Genomic DNA, 15,080 nt, shown 5'->3' with positions numbered 1-15,080 from the left:
ACAAATTAACCAAAACTGTTAGAAAATGACTAAAAATGCATTCGTCATCAGGAAAACAGGAACGGTATTCAAACTCTCGTAGATAGGAAGGAAACAGAGCACGACTTGTGCCAAACTGTCGTCGCAGCTTCCCGTTGCCCTCATCCAGAGGTTCTCAATATTTTGGGTGTGAACCTCTGGATCATCGGGTCGAACAAAGTTCTCTTCGTGAACAATCACTGAATGTTGGTAGATTCCGTGCGCTAGGGTTGAGATATTTTGATAGGACGCCCATCCATCTGAAATAATGTGGGTACCTGGTAGAATATGCCGCAAAATCAATGGCTCCAGTACGTCAGCCGTGCGATTAGGAACAGTAGCAAGGAAGCATCGACCAGACCCACGTTCTACTCCTCCGAAAACCCACTGTACTTCCGTCCACTGTCCGCGATGGTACTTTCTGTGAAAGTATTTGCTTTCATCGATCTCAACAATGATCGGGTTTCCATCGTTGTCAAAACCACCCAACTCAGTATATGTCATATCCAGGTATCGTCCAGCATCCTCTCGACAAAAATTAAACCAATCTGTCAGTGTTCGCTCCGTCCACTCCCGATTCGCGCATAGTTTGATTTTGTGGCATATCTTGTCCCCAGCAGTATACCAATAAAACTATTTGTTTTAAAGACAGATGGCTTCTGGAAAAAAATGAGCCCTCCCGTATGCTTTTTCGAAAATTACATGGTTCGCATGACCATCTCTTTCCGTTTATTCCGTGCCGATAATTTTGCAATTTACACGGGTTGTTGCAGATAGCACACGTTAGGGTATTTGCAAGTAATCTTCTGCTAGCAAGCCAGCACATAGATGCATCAGTGTTCACCAACTCTCCGCACAATCGCCCAATGTTCGGCTCGAATTTCTGCCATTGGCATTTATTTACGATCGACCGGGACAATGGTTGTCCTATTAGCTTTACCCCTTTAGGCCTTCCAGCCATCTTAAACTTTAATGGCTAATTGTTTTTTTTTACCTTAAGAGCTAGTTATTTAGCAAACTTTTTATTTTTTTGAAAAAAAAAACACTGCTCAACTCTTGCGATTACAACAAAACGTTTTGCTTTGTGTTTAAAAACAACGTGCACAGCAGACTATAAATTGATTTCCGGTTTCCGGTTTTGTTGCGCCAAATGATTCTGACGCTAAACTAACATCGCGTTTACACTTGCGAAATGTATACTATACATGTCTAGACTAATAGCGAATTCGTTTTTTTTCTAGACGTGCACAGTATACGTACATTCACAAGTGTAAACGCGGTGTAAGGGTTTGATGTAATGGATTTTAATTATAATTTACTTCGCTAAATTAATGGTTTAAGCAAATCGATTTCACAATAAATTGAATGATTCTTGAATTCATAATGTGTATTTAGACTATATTGTCGGTAATCAATATTTGAAATAACGGGGTCATTGTGTACATTTATGCAGAAGTCTTATAACAGTGAGAGTTGAGCTTTTGTTATACGCCATGTCGTGAAATATACTGATTTGTCTAGCTTTGCTTGCGACCGATTTTGTCTTGGGCTCTTTTGTCAGTGTCATTTTTTCTCAGGAGTCATTTGATTTAAGCCTTATTGTTAGAAGTACCTTCGTTAAGAGTCAATATGTTGGTGCATATTTGTCGGCAGGCATTTGGTGGCAAGCCTTTTTGACGGAGTTATTGTGTTGAGGCCGTTTTGCCAAACGTCTCAAACTAGCAGGCTTGCGACATTTATGATCATCCGTTCTTAACAAGGTATACGTATACTAATGCTTAATCAACGTTAGTTTGATGGAATATAGGCCTAGTATTCCCCACCACCCATCCGTTCACCTTCTTTCATTATGCATACACGTCATAAATAGCGGGCCCGCCTTCTTTCACTTCACAAACAAATCATATGTAACATCATTTAAGGACAACCCCATATCACTAATTTTTGTGTGTGTAATTGATATTGACATTTTGATAACAAAGTATAACCAACATGTGTCTGAAAGGTGGTGACTTGGGATTGAACATAACATGACGGACGTAAATGGTGGAGTGACTTGTGTTTTTATATGATGTTTTATGAGGGAAGCTGGTAGAAAAAAAACACATTTATTTTCGTCAAAATTATGGTCAGATATCTTAGAAAGTAGGCTTATAGAGTGAAACGGTGGGAATTTTGTACATTGACTTTTTAGGAAAACGATAATACGATGGAGGTTGGGGGTTTAATTAAGGTGAAGAGAAGTAAAAAAAAAGACAAAATATACGATTGAATCAATAACTAAAGAAAAGAAGCACTTAAAACATTAAATGAAAATAGCAAACATTCAAATAACAAGAACAAATTAATACATTTACATGCGAATAGAAATTAAAGGGAAGCTACTCTAAATAATATTTTTTCAAGATGGCTGCTGTTTTTAATAGCAAATTTACTGTCTCGAACAGGGTTGATAAAAATTAATTTCAGGATATTTAAATTGATTTAACCATAAAAGGTGATTTATTATTCAATTATTTATAATATTTTATCAAAATATACGAAAATATACTCAAATTTAATGACATATTCATTAATTCACTCTCTCCTACATTACTAGATCTAGATCTAGATCTAGTTTTGGACGACACCAGCGAGAAAAGTCTCAAAGGTATTTGAGAGGTGTATAAATTCATTTAAAAATCATGCACAGCGTAGTTACAATTAATATGGTTATAAAATCCTGTCTATCTGGTTTTTTTCGGACTTTACTAAAGATTGGATGTATTTGATGTTTATAATATTTTCGGTAACTAAATAAAAATTAAAAAAAAAGCAAAAACAATTTGGTTTTCACGTGTAATGGCGACATAAACAATGGCATCCTGCTATTGGATAGGCCGCCATTGATTTTATTGTACACATTGTAAGCTAAAAATAGAAAACTAGGTCATGGGGTTTTAAATTTGCATTGTAATTTAAAAACTTGATCTGCAAAGTTTTGTAAACAAATAGTTATCGATCACTAAGTTACTGTACAGTGTACAGCCAATCAATATTTGTCTTACGAAAGTGAAACATCCGGTTATAACTTAGGCTTGATGAAAATAAATAGAAATGTAGCCTTAAACTCAACAAATTATTTTCAAGTTCTCTGGATTTGCAACTTTTATAACATTTATTCTAAAAATATAAAATTTCTAAATTAATTTTAGGCTTAAGTTTTTATTTTTTATTTTTTTTACGGTCTAAATCTAAAAAGCACGTTTTTATTCAATGTCAACAACATTGGGGACGGAATCTCGTCAACTCGCTCGCCTCCATTTACGACGCTAACCGCTAAACTGCGGCTAAACTAAGATTTTACCATTAGGCCCTATTGATTAATAATTATTTGTTGAGTTTAGGCCCTAATTTTAATTTTCTAGATCTAGATATCTAGATCTCTAGCTAGACTAGATCTAGATTTCTAGATCTAGAATTCTAGATCTACATAGTAGTATGTAGTACATACAACAAGCCTAATTTAAAACCAGACGTTTCACTTTCGTTGTAAGACACATTGATTGGCTGTACAGGAACTCCGTGATCGATAATTATTTGTTTACAAAACTTTGCAGATAAAGTTTTTAAATAATTGTTTAAATACAATAAATAACAATAACAATGCACATTTAAACCCCATGACCTAGTTTTTCTTTTTTTAGCTTAGGCCTACAAAGTGTACAATAAAATTTAAGGCATCCTACCGAATAGCAGGATGTCATTGTTTATGTCGCCATTACACGTGAAAACCAAATTGTTTTTGCCTTTTTTCTTAAATTTTTATTTAGTTACCGAAAATATTAAAAACATCAAATACATCCAATCTTTAGTAAAGTCCGAAAAAAACCAGACAGACAGGATTTTATTTTTTATAACCATATTAATTGTAACTACGCCATGCATGATTTTTAAATTAATTAATGGGCCTCTCAAATACTTTCTCCCTCGTGTCCATTTACTACGCTAAACTAGACCTAAGAAGGTTTTACCCATTTTTATAACTTTCAAAACTTAAATCCTCTTAAAAATGTGAAATAATTACTAAAATTTAATGAGTCACCTTTTTTCACATTACTAGTCTCGGCCAATTTTACGTACCTAAAACGATAGATTACCATTCATTAATATTAATATTATTCAATGAATTAATTAAATTATTATAATTAAAGTGGCAATGAATAATAGCTAGGTGCAGTAACTGAGGGTGTCACCCAAAAATTGCACCCCACTGTTGACACCACTGAGACTATAGTCTACAGACTGGATCTAAATTCTATAATAGACCTGATTAAAAGTAAATATCAATTTTAAAAATGTAAAATATTAATTAAAACTAGTATTAATATCATGCTAACAAAAAATAAACTGACGGTGGGGTCAAATGATAGAACGTTTGATTACAACCCAAACGCCTTGAGTTCGGATTCCAGCTCGAGTACGGATCCCGGGCTCAAACTCATACAACATCCCACAAATGCCACAAAATTTGACATTCTCTGTTTTTTATTTTACAGATGCCTGAGATGATATCTAACAAAAATGGAAGTCTCAGCATTGTTGTTTTTACTTGTGTACTATCATTTTATTACAAGAACTTGCACCACTCCCTCCCTGGTGGAGATTCTGGGGAATTAATAGTTGCTGCCTATGAATTTGGTGTAAGTTTTTATTTAGCAGTTTAGCAAGTCTGAAGTTTAATATTTTAATTTCTTTTAAACATACTTTGTACAAAACTCTGCAGGTAGCTCATCCACCAGGATATCCACTTTTTACACTGCTAGCAAAACTGTTGATCAGCATCATTCCTGTTGGTTCTATTGCTTGGAGGGTAAATTTACTGTCAGCATTATGTGGGGCTCTTAGTGCTGTTGTCCTGTATCTAATTGTCTATAGGTAAGCATTGACTTGCCCCAAATTAGTGAGGTTAACCGTGTTGCTACAGTCAACTTTGTTGACTTAGTTCTGTCTGTTATTGTTTAGATTCAACTTAGTTGACTTAGCTGTCTGTTTTCAGAATGACTTTACTTCATGGTGCTGGGCTGTTTGCAGCTTGTATTTTTAGCTGCAGTAGCTTGGTGTGCACGTGGTCAGTAACTGCTGAGGTTTTTACTTTAAACACACTTCTCTTGTCAAGTCTGATGTTGACAGCCATCAAGTTTGAATCCAGTCCCAAACAGACAGCACCTAAGGTACATTTCTAGTTGCTAATCTGAATGCAAATTTTAACATAGAAAATTTTAACTGAGAAAAATAGATCTTGGCTTGATCAGAATAAAACGACCAATACTGCAATTTCTCATATATTAAGAAAGTTACTTGAATGTCACTTGAATTAATATTAATTCATTTATAATGGGTGGGATAAAAATAATGCTGTAACAGTGTTATGACTATATAAAAATTAATGGCCTTTCAAGCTATTTTATTTCTGCTATCTTTCTTGATTATTACTTTTTCAGTGTTCATTTTTGTTTTAAAATTAACCATAATTACAATTGAATATATAATATTTTGTTTAGATGACAGAAATACATCAGCATAAAGAAACATTTTTTCTTTTGAAATTTTTCATTTTTATTCTATGTTGTGAGTGAGTTGGCTAGACCCCATCCAAAAATGTTTTTTTAGTGAGTCATCTGCTCCAATCAAAAAGTTTAAAAAACTAGAAAACCTCTAAACATATTTTTATTGTTACAGTTAACTTTTTTTTTTTATTATTTGTATTCACTAATTTAAATAAACTGATGAAAATTTTTTATGAATAAAATTCTAGGTTTCTTTAATAGGTTCATTTCTGTGTGGGCTCTGTCTGTCTAACCAACACACCAGTGTGTTGTATGTTCTTCCTCTCATTCCCTGGGCATGGTACAAGCTAGGCCAAATACAGGTAATGCAATATTCCATTACTTTAATAGCTAACACAAATTATTTACCAAACAGGAATACATTTAAAAATCTTTTGATGCTTTCCTTTAAAATTACATAACATAACCTTTTCAAAGTTATTTACAATGGTTCTTGTTGTGCATTTTCAGATGTTGTCATTTGGCCTTCTATTAAAGCAGGGGTTGTTGCTTTTGTGTGGACTTTTGCCTTATTTATATCTCCCAGTCTCATCTTTTCTGCACATAGCGCGATGGACTTGGGGAGATTCTAGAACAGTTCAGGGCTTCCTACGACATTTCTTTAGAACAGAGTATGGGACCTGGGATCTGGTGCGTTGTGTTGGTGGCTGTAATGTTGTCAACTCATCTATGTTTAAATGTGTTGGTGGCTGTAATGTTGTCAACTCATCTGTTTAAATGTGTTGGTGGCTGTAGTGTTGTCAACTCATCTATGTTTAAATTTGTTGGTGGCTGTAATGTTGTCAACTTATCTATGTTTAAATTTGTTGGTGGCTGTAATGTTGTCAACTCATCTATGTTTAAATTTGTTGGTGGCTGTAATGTTGTCAACTCATCTATGTTTAAATTTGTTGGTGGCTGTAATGTTGTCAACTCATCTATGTTTAAATGTGTTGGTGGCTGTAATGTTGTCAACTCATCTACTTTTAAATTTGTTGGTGGCTGTAATGTTGTCAACTCATCTACGTTTAAATTTGTTGGTGGCTGTAATGTTGTCAACTCATCTATGTTTAAATGTGTTGGTGGCTGTAATGTTGTCAACTCATCTACGTTTAAATTTGTTGGTGGCTGTAATGTTGTCAACTCATCTACGTTTAAACAAAATCCTAATAGGAAGTCTGTGGTAGATCCACAGCAAAATGTACTTTGTATTTTAAGATTTAGAATTATAATTTCTGTGTTAGTTGATTGTGATTCTTGTAACTTAACTCTGATTATTTGTCCAATTTTGTATTCTGTAGCTCAAAGATCACACTGGTCAAGGTTTTACGGCAGGTCTTATGTAAGTTTAGTCACCACTTGATGTCTGAGTAGGTCATGTCATCACATCAAATCTTGTAACACACACTTCACACATCGCATCAAGTGACCAATTAGTCAAACAAATGTATGTGTAGTAAACAATAGCGACAGAGCTGATCTCACATCAGTTACTATTACGACCACCACCTGTACGACTGACCACCTGTACGACCACCACCTGTACCACTGACCACCTGTACCACTGACCACCTGGGGTTTGACTTGGGCTGACCCATAGGTCAGAAGCTGACCAGTGTTGACCGTGGGAAATCTGGGGTCCGGCCAAGCAGATCGCCTGTATGGTACTGGGTTTAGTGACAGTCGGTAGTTAATGACTTGAACTCTCATTGACTGGCCAGTACTGACTGTACGGGACGTCTCTGTAAGCTGGTGGCATGCCACGGGATGTCTGTAGATTTAGATTAGAATTGACCGTTAGGGACAAGTAGAGTAGTCAGACTAAGGACTTTTTATTGTCACTTGTAGATAGCAGTATTTTTCTGATTGTGTTCCATGCAGTGGTGGGTTAACGTTAGTTGTTGTATTCTTATTGTGGCATTAAATAGTAAAAATAATTATTAATTCATTATTAGTTCTTCATTGTTACGTGAGACGTGACGATTGGTAGGTTCTTGTTTACGATTCCCCGTCTAGTTCCAAAGAACTAAAGGACATGGGCGTAACATACTTCATTTAGTTAAGTATGAACATGAAAGTAAAAACTTTTTATTTCAGTGCATACATTAACCATTTATTGAGCGATGTGTCTCTGTGGGTATTTCTCTTGGCTGTTTGTTCTCTGGTCTCTGTTTATTCCAGGTTTGTAAATGTTTTAATTCCCCAGTTGTAAGTGGTGAAATTACAAGGGAAACACATGAAATGGTCAAATACTGGTATAATAAGTGTGTTGGGTGGTGGTGTTGGTTGTGGGGCGGGGGTCAAATTTATGCATAACATGTGCACAGTTTTACCATAGTTTGCTCTACATTTACATTGACAAACTTGTTTATATTTGCTTTGAACTGACAGTGTTTACTTTTGAATATGCAGATATAAAAAACAGAGCACCCCCATGCTGTTTGCCTTGATGCTGCTTATCTATGTCATGTTTTTTTGTTGGCGGGCCAACCTGGATATCTCAAATCCCCTGTTTTACAAAGTGGTGAGTTCACACAGTATACAACATGGACATCGTAAATCCCCTGTTTTACAAAGTGGTGAGTTCACACAATTTACAACATGAACATCTTAAATCCCCTGTTTTACAAAGTGGTGAGTTCACACAGTATACAACATGGACATCTCAAATCCCCTGTTTTATAAAGTGTTTTCATAATAAATTGGACCATCAGACGTAAAAAAATTGGGCAATAAGACGTAATAAGATGTTATAAATTGAGCCAACATTAAATTCAGTTGTCTGTCTCAGGTAGAAAGGTTCTGGATACAGAGTGACCTTCTAGTGGTGATCCTGGCAAGTCTAGCTCTGGCAGACATCTGGAGGTCAGTTATGTGGTCAGTTGTGTGGTCAGTTGTGTCATGTGCTACGTAAAAATCAACATGTGGTGTTTGTACTAAAAGTGTGTGCACCATGTGAGCCTCAGCAATTGTTTCTTGACTTTCAGCTACTTGAGCTCCAAGCTAAACTATCTCCCGTCCAACTTGGATGTTGCAGTTGTGTTACCACTGATTGCCTCTCATGTGGTAGGTCTACTGTTTTCTCTTGCTTCTCTGTCAACTTGAACCATATTTAGTGTTATTTCATGAGACACATACACCAACTAAACACAGAAATTAATTTGGTCCATGTTTTGCCAGGATTGACCTTGTTATGGTGAGTAGACTTTGACTGCATGTTCAGCTTTTCCTTTTTTTTTTATTTTTCCCCTTAGCTTTATAGTATACTCAGTCAAAGTTTGGTGAAGTCAAATCAAAATGTGTTAAGAGAAATGGTGTTTGGGCTCTTTGTTATATAGTAGTGTTTGGTTCAGGGCACTATCTAGGGATAGTACACAGAGATAATCTGATGGATGGTACATAGAGATAATACAGAGATAATTGGATGGATGGTATACAGAGATAATCAGATGGATGGTACATAGAGATAATACAGAGATAATTGGATGGATGGTATACAGAGATAATCAGATGGATGGTACATAGAGATAATACAGAGATAATTGGATGGATGGTATACAGAGATAATCAGAAGGATTATAAACAGACAGATAATCTGATGGATGGTCCAGAGATAATCAGATGTATGGTACATAATTTCATACAAAGATCACCAGCTGGTCTGTAAGAAAGACAAAAACCACTAAACTTACTATGATTTACTGACTTTCCTTTCATTGTGTTCTTTTGTTGTTGTATGGCTACTTAAAGCTTTCTTATGTTGATCCATATACATTTTATATGTAAATTATAGCTTGTACAATAATTTACTAAATTTACTAAATTATTGTTCTGTTTGATAAAATGAATTAATTTTTTTAGTTTTAGATATTCGTTGGTTTTTAGAGGATGGGCAGTTTTAAGAAGCAAAATATTTAAAATTAATGGATAGTTTTCTGTTGTCAGTACTTTGGCTTGCCAGTGTGTGACCAATAGTTTTCTGTTGTCAGTACTTTGGCTGGCCAGTGTGTGACCAATAGTTTTCTGTTGTCAGTACTTTGGCTGGCCAGTGTGTGACCAATAGTTTTCTGTTGTCAGTACTTTGGCTGGCCAGTGTGTGACCAATAGTTTTCTGTTGTCAGTACTTTGGCTGGCCAGTGTGTGACCAATAGTTTTCTGTTGTCAGTACTTTGGCTGGCCAGTGTGTGACCAATAGTTTTCTGTTGTCAGTACTTTGGCTGGCCAGTGTGTGACCACTAGTTTTCTGTTGTCAGTACTTTGGCTGGCCAGTGTGTGACCAATAGTTTTCTGTTGTCAGTACTTTGGCTGGCCAGTGTGTGACCAATAGTTTTCTGTTGTCAGTACTTTGGCTGGCCAGTGTGTGACCAATAGTTTTCTGTTGTCAGTACTTTGGCTGGCCAGTGTGTGACCAATAGTTTTCTGTTGTCAGTACTTTGGCTGGCCAGTGTGTGACCACTAGTTTTCTGTTGTCAGTACTTTGGCTGGCCAGTGTGTGACCAATAGTTTTCTGTTGTCAGTACTTTGGCTGGCCAGTATGTAACCAATAGTTTTCTGTTGTCAGTACTTTGGCTGGCCAGTGTGTGACCAATAGTTTTCTGTTGTCAGTACTTTGGCTGGCCAGTGTGTGACCACTAGTTTTCTGTTGTCAGTACTTTGGCTGGCCAGTGTGTGACCACTAGTTTTCTGTTGTCAGTACTTTGGCTGGCCAGTGTGTGACCACTAGTTTTCTGTTGTCAGTACTTTGGCTGGCCAGTGTGTGACCAATAGTTTTCTGTTGTCAGTACTTTGGCTGGCCAGTGTGTGACCAATAGTTTTCTGTTGTCAGTACTTTGGCTGGCCAGTGTGTGACCAATAGTTTTCTGTTGTCAGTACTTTGGCTGGCCAGTGTGTGACCAATAGTTTTCTGTTGTCAGTACTTTGGCTGGCCAGTGTGTGACCACTAGTTTTCTGTTGTCAGTACTTTGGCTGGCCAGTGTGTGACCAATAGTTTTCTGTTGTCAGTACTTTGGCTGGCCAGTGTGTGACCAGAGTGGCAACGTTGTGGTGCGAGACTTTGCGCTGCAGACCCTGCAACAATTTCCTGAAGACTCCATCGTCCTCACTAAGGGAGATCTGCCTTCAAATTCTTTCAGGTCTGTAGTCTTATCTGTATGAAGGGAACTTTTGGTTTGACTAAGCTTTCACTAACATTCAGATACATTGGTAATATTGCCAAACAGTTATCTATAACCCATTTTACACTAATGAGAGGATTGGTTGTAAGTTTGAAAATAATTGTCCTGATTTGCCTACAGGTACTTTCATATCTGTGAAAATGTCCGTCCTGACCTGACTATATTTGACCAGGAGGTGAGTTCTCTTTATTTGCTGAATTAAAGCGCTTTTAATGCTAATTGACAGGCCATAGGGGTCAGCTAGAGCTGTTGGTACAGTCAGTCAGAGGGCTGTTGGTACAGTCAGTCAGAGGGCTGTTGGTACAGTCAGTCAGAGGGCTGTTGGTACAGTCAGTCAGAGGGCTGTTGGTACAGTCAGTCAGAGGGCTGTTGGTACAGTCAGTCAGAGGGCTGTTGGTACAGTCAGTCAGAGGGCTGTTGGTACAGTCAGTCAGAGGGCTGTTGGTACAGTCAGTCAGAGGGCTGTTGGTACAGTCAGTCAGAGGGCTGTTGGTGCACAGCATATGGCTGCAGGTACACAACCATAGTGCTCAGCTAGGGGTGCAGGTACCACACTCTTCTTACCTTACCCACCCCTACAGGTACTGACCTATGAGTGGTCCCTCCCTATGTTCTTACCTAACCCACCCTACAGGTAATGTTCTTACCTTACGTACCTTACAGGTACTGACTTATGAGTGGTCCCTCCCTATGTTCTTACCTTACCCACCATACAGGTAATGTTCTTACCTTACCCACCCCTACAGGTAATGTTCTTACCTTACCCACCCCTACAGGTACCTTGCCCACCTTTACAGGTACTGACCTATGAGTGGTCCCTCCCTATGTTCTTACCTTACCCACCCTACAGGTAATGTTCTTACCTTACCCACCCTACAGGTACTGACCTATGAGTGGTCCCTCCCTATGTTCTTACCTTACCCACCCCTACAGGTAATGTTCTTACCTTACCCACCCCTACAGGTACTGTTATTACCTTACCCACCCTACAGGTACTGACCTATGAGTGGTCCCTCCCTATGTTCTTACCTTACCCACCTTACAGGTAATGTTCTTACCTTACCCACCCCTACAGGTAATGTTCTTACCTTACCCACCCTACAGGTACTGACCTATGAGTGGTCCCTCCCTATGTTCTTACCTTACCCACCATACAGGTAATGTTCTTACCTTACCCACCTTACAGGTACTGACCTATGAGTGGTCCCTCCCTATGTTCTTACCTTACCCACCCCTACAGGTAATGTTCTTACCTTACCCACCCCTACAGGTAATGTTCTTACCTTACCCACCCCTACAGGTAATGTTCTTACCTTACCCACCCCTACAGGTACTGACCTATGAATGGTCCCTCCCTATGACCAGAGAGTTTTACCCCAGGCTTCACTTCCCTGGGGACAGGATGCAGCTGTACTCTGGTGTGGGCAGGGATGGGAAAAGAGCCTTTACTTTTAAAGATTTGATTGATGCCAACTACGACAGGTAAGTCATGCTATAACAAATTCTAATCAGTTGCGCAGGATGTGTCAGGTGTTAAGGGATTATAAAACCAGGACATTGTCTAGTGAGTCTCAGCCTGAAGAAACTGCTGTTACACTGCCCATACCTCAGCCATCTACCTCATACATATCTGCTTGATTTTTAATGTCTTTTAACATGATCATAAGTAAGTTCTTATTACTCTTTTGAACCTATTGGTCAGTTGGGCAGATGAAGTAGAGTTCATCTGTTTCTGCGAACTTGGCATATGAAGATATAGTATTGCAGACACCAGATATTTTCCTGTTTTGTCTTGCAGACACCAGATATTTTCCTGTTTTGTCTTACAGACACCAGATATTTGCCTGTTTTGTCTTACAGACACCAGATATTTGCCTGTTTTGTCTTACAGACACCAGATATTTGCCTGTTTTGTCTTACAGACACCAGATATTTGCCTGTTTTGTCTTACAGACACCAGATATTTGCCTGTTTTGTCTTACAGACACCAGATATTTGCCTGCTTACAGACACCAGATATTTGCCTGTTTTGTCTTACAGACACCAGATATTTGCTTGTATTGGTGTCCAGGAACATGACCCATCTTGGAGAGCTGATTATGTCCTGTGGCCTTATGGCGTCTGCTGGCAGATAGTCAGAAGCAACACTGACCTTGACCTAGAACTCTGGACAAAGAAAACAGCCAATATAGCGGAGGATTGGCTGTACCCTTGGACCAGGTCTCTGGGAGATAATTTACCACCTTATTTAGAAATATGTGTTAGATCTGGGGATTATTTTTACCTTTAGAAACTTTTTTATTGATGTTGGATGTTGATATTCCCTTTTAGAACTTAATTCATACTTTTTTTATTTCATAGATTTGATGACGGTTCATGGGAAACTGTTGCCAGTTCAGAAATGTGGAGAGCTAAGTAAGATATGTGGGTACAGTCATGAGCTGAGTAAGATATCTGGGTACAGTCATGAGCCAAGATATGTGGGTACAATCATGAGCTAAGTAAGATATGTGGGTACAGTCATGAGCTAATTAAGATATGTGGGTACAGTCATGAGCTAAGTAAGATATGTGGGTACAGTCATGAGCTAAGTAAGATATGTGGGTACAGTCATGAGCTAAGTAAGATATGTGGGTACAGTCATGAGCTAAGTAAGATATGTGGGTACAGTCATGAGCTAAGTAAGATATGTGGGTACAGTCATGAGCTAAGTAAGATATGTGGGTACAGTCATGAGCTAAGTAAGATATGTGGGTACAGTCATGAGCTAAGTAAGATATGTGGGTACAGTCATGAGCTAAGTAAGATATGTGGGTACAGTCATGAGCTAAGTAAGATATGTGGGTACAGTCATGAGCTAAGTAAGATATGTGGGTACAGTCATGAGCCAAGATATGTGGGTAAAGTCATGAGCTAAGTAAGATCAGTGGGTACCTAACAGTTGAACTAAATGAGGACTGCCATATGGAAACAAATGTTTGACCAACAGAAATTGTTCTCTACCTCCCTACAGGACTGCCACCGCCTTGTTCTATCTAGAGCGTGCCTTGACCCTGCCTGAGAACAGTACGGACTACACTAGGCTGCTCGTACAGTCCTATCAGGTGGGGGCCCACAGATTTGATTTCATTCAACTTATTTTTAAAACTTGTCTGTGGCTGTGTGCACCCCCTGAAAGTGTGTTTTCCTTGCAGCTGTGTGCACCCCCTGAAAGTGTGTTATCCTTGCAGCTGTGTGCACCCCCTGAAAGTGTTATTCTTGCAGCTGTGTGCACCCCTCTAAAAGTGTGTTATCCTTGCAGCTGTACTCATCTGAGCTGGAGAAACACAAGATTGCTCCAGCCTTCTGGCACCGCAACTATGCCATTGTCTGTGAGAGACTCCTCCATGTGGACACCCTCCTGGACCAGGTCATGCTGCTCAAGAAAACCATCCAGCACTTCCAGGAGTTTGTTCACCAGGAACCTGGAGATGCTGATGCCAAGAAGATTAAAAAAGCAATCACCACTCTAGAATCTTATCTGCAAGGTAGCACAGGTCTATCTTAACAGTGGGTTAACTTATCTGCTAGGTGGCTGAGGTCTATCTTGACAGTGGGTTAACTTATCTGCTAGGTGGCTAAGGTCTATCTACTTCATCTGTCATACATGTACATTTTATCATGTTTTTGTTTGTTGTATTCTAATATATATTACAATTGTCATTTTGTATATTTTATCATGTGAACTAATGTACTTAAAATAATTTGAAAATATGTGACTGGACTGAGTGTTTGTGTTGTGGCATATCAAATATACAAGTTTATCTTCTAATGCAGGGGTCTCCAAACTTTTCAGTCCGAGGGCCGCATTAACTATTAAATTTCAGTTCGGGGCCAGTTTCTTTCAGGCATGTCTTTGATTTTTCTGGGCAAAGTTCCTCAGCCATCACCAACAAACGTTTTTTCCGTGTACAAAAAAATCTCCGCGGGCCGGATGAGAGGACTTCGCGGGCCGCATCCGGCCCGCGGGCCGTAGTTTGGAGACCCCTGTTCTAATGGACCACATAGAGCCCACAAATATTTATCTATTTTATGATCCATTGAATGATGTTTCAACTATTCAAACCTTTATGCTTGACTTCATGTCTCAACTTTTGAGTGCCTTTTGAATTTGTAGCGTTTTCACCTTAATTTCAAGCAAAATTTGCTGTGAAATATTTGTTTAAACTCAGAAAAAATATTCTAAACTTCCAAAACACTTTTTTGAAAAACTGCTTTTTTCTAGTTATGTTTTATTTTATATTAAACAGTTTAAAAAGAT

At 38.2% G+C, this 15,080-nt stretch overlaps 1 protein-coding gene across 4 annotated transcripts; it reads left to right on the top strand.

The window, feature by feature from the left end:
• Positions 1 to 2,265: 2,265 nt before the first annotated feature.
• Positions 2,266 to 15,027, top strand: LOC131956089 (transmembrane protein 260). Of its 4 annotated transcripts, none has more exons than XM_059320484.1 (19): positions 2,266 to 2,515; positions 4,228 to 4,336; positions 4,557 to 4,700; positions 4,784 to 4,935; positions 5,057 to 5,231; positions 5,816 to 5,929; positions 6,078 to 6,257; positions 6,908 to 6,948; positions 7,704 to 7,787; positions 8,019 to 8,130; positions 8,398 to 8,471; positions 8,594 to 8,672; positions 10,608 to 10,738; positions 10,901 to 10,955; positions 12,111 to 12,262; positions 12,821 to 13,000; positions 13,142 to 13,195; positions 13,794 to 13,884; positions 14,082 to 15,027. In XM_059320484.1, the coding sequence occupies exons 3-19, from the start codon at positions 4,557 to 4,559 to the stop codon at positions 14,325 to 14,327; spliced, it is 2,064 nt and encodes a 687-aa protein (XP_059176467.1). In that variant the 5' UTR covers positions 2,266 to 2,515; positions 4,228 to 4,336; the 3' UTR covers positions 14,328 to 15,027. The 4 variants fall into 4 exon arrangements, with proteins under 4 accessions (XP_059176467.1, XP_059176468.1, XP_059176466.1 ...); XM_059320485.1 differs by having other exon boundaries at positions 4,212 to 4,336; XM_059320483.1 differs by lacking the exon at positions 4,228 to 4,336 and having other exon boundaries at positions 14,082 to 15,025.
• The last annotated feature ends 53 nt before the right edge of the window (positions 15,028 to 15,080 follow it).

This window comes from Physella acuta, unplaced genomic scaffold, assembly GCF_028476545.2.
Source record: "Physella acuta isolate Inbredline_101_S28 unplaced genomic scaffold, ASM2847654v3 ptg001126l, whole genome shotgun sequence".
Classification (NCBI taxonomy): Eukaryota; Metazoa; Mollusca; class Gastropoda; family Physidae; genus Physella; species Physella acuta.
This window is presented reverse-complemented; position numbering and strand designations above follow the sequence as displayed.

Excerpts from the sequence above, each read along its gene's own strand:
- LOC131956089 (XM_059320484.1), top strand. The coding sequence starts at position 4,557 with ATGCCTGAGATGATATCTAACAAAAATGGAAGTCTCAGCATTGTTGTT. Across the intron at positions 8,131-8,397 it reads ATCCCCTGTTTTACAAAGTG|GTAGAAAGGTTCTGGATACA; the intron begins GTGAGTTCACAC and ends TGTCTGTCTCAG. Across the intron at positions 8,673-10,607 it reads CACTGATTGCCTCTCATGTG|TACTTTGGCTGGCCAGTGTG; the intron begins GTAGGTCTACTG and ends TTCTGTTGTCAG.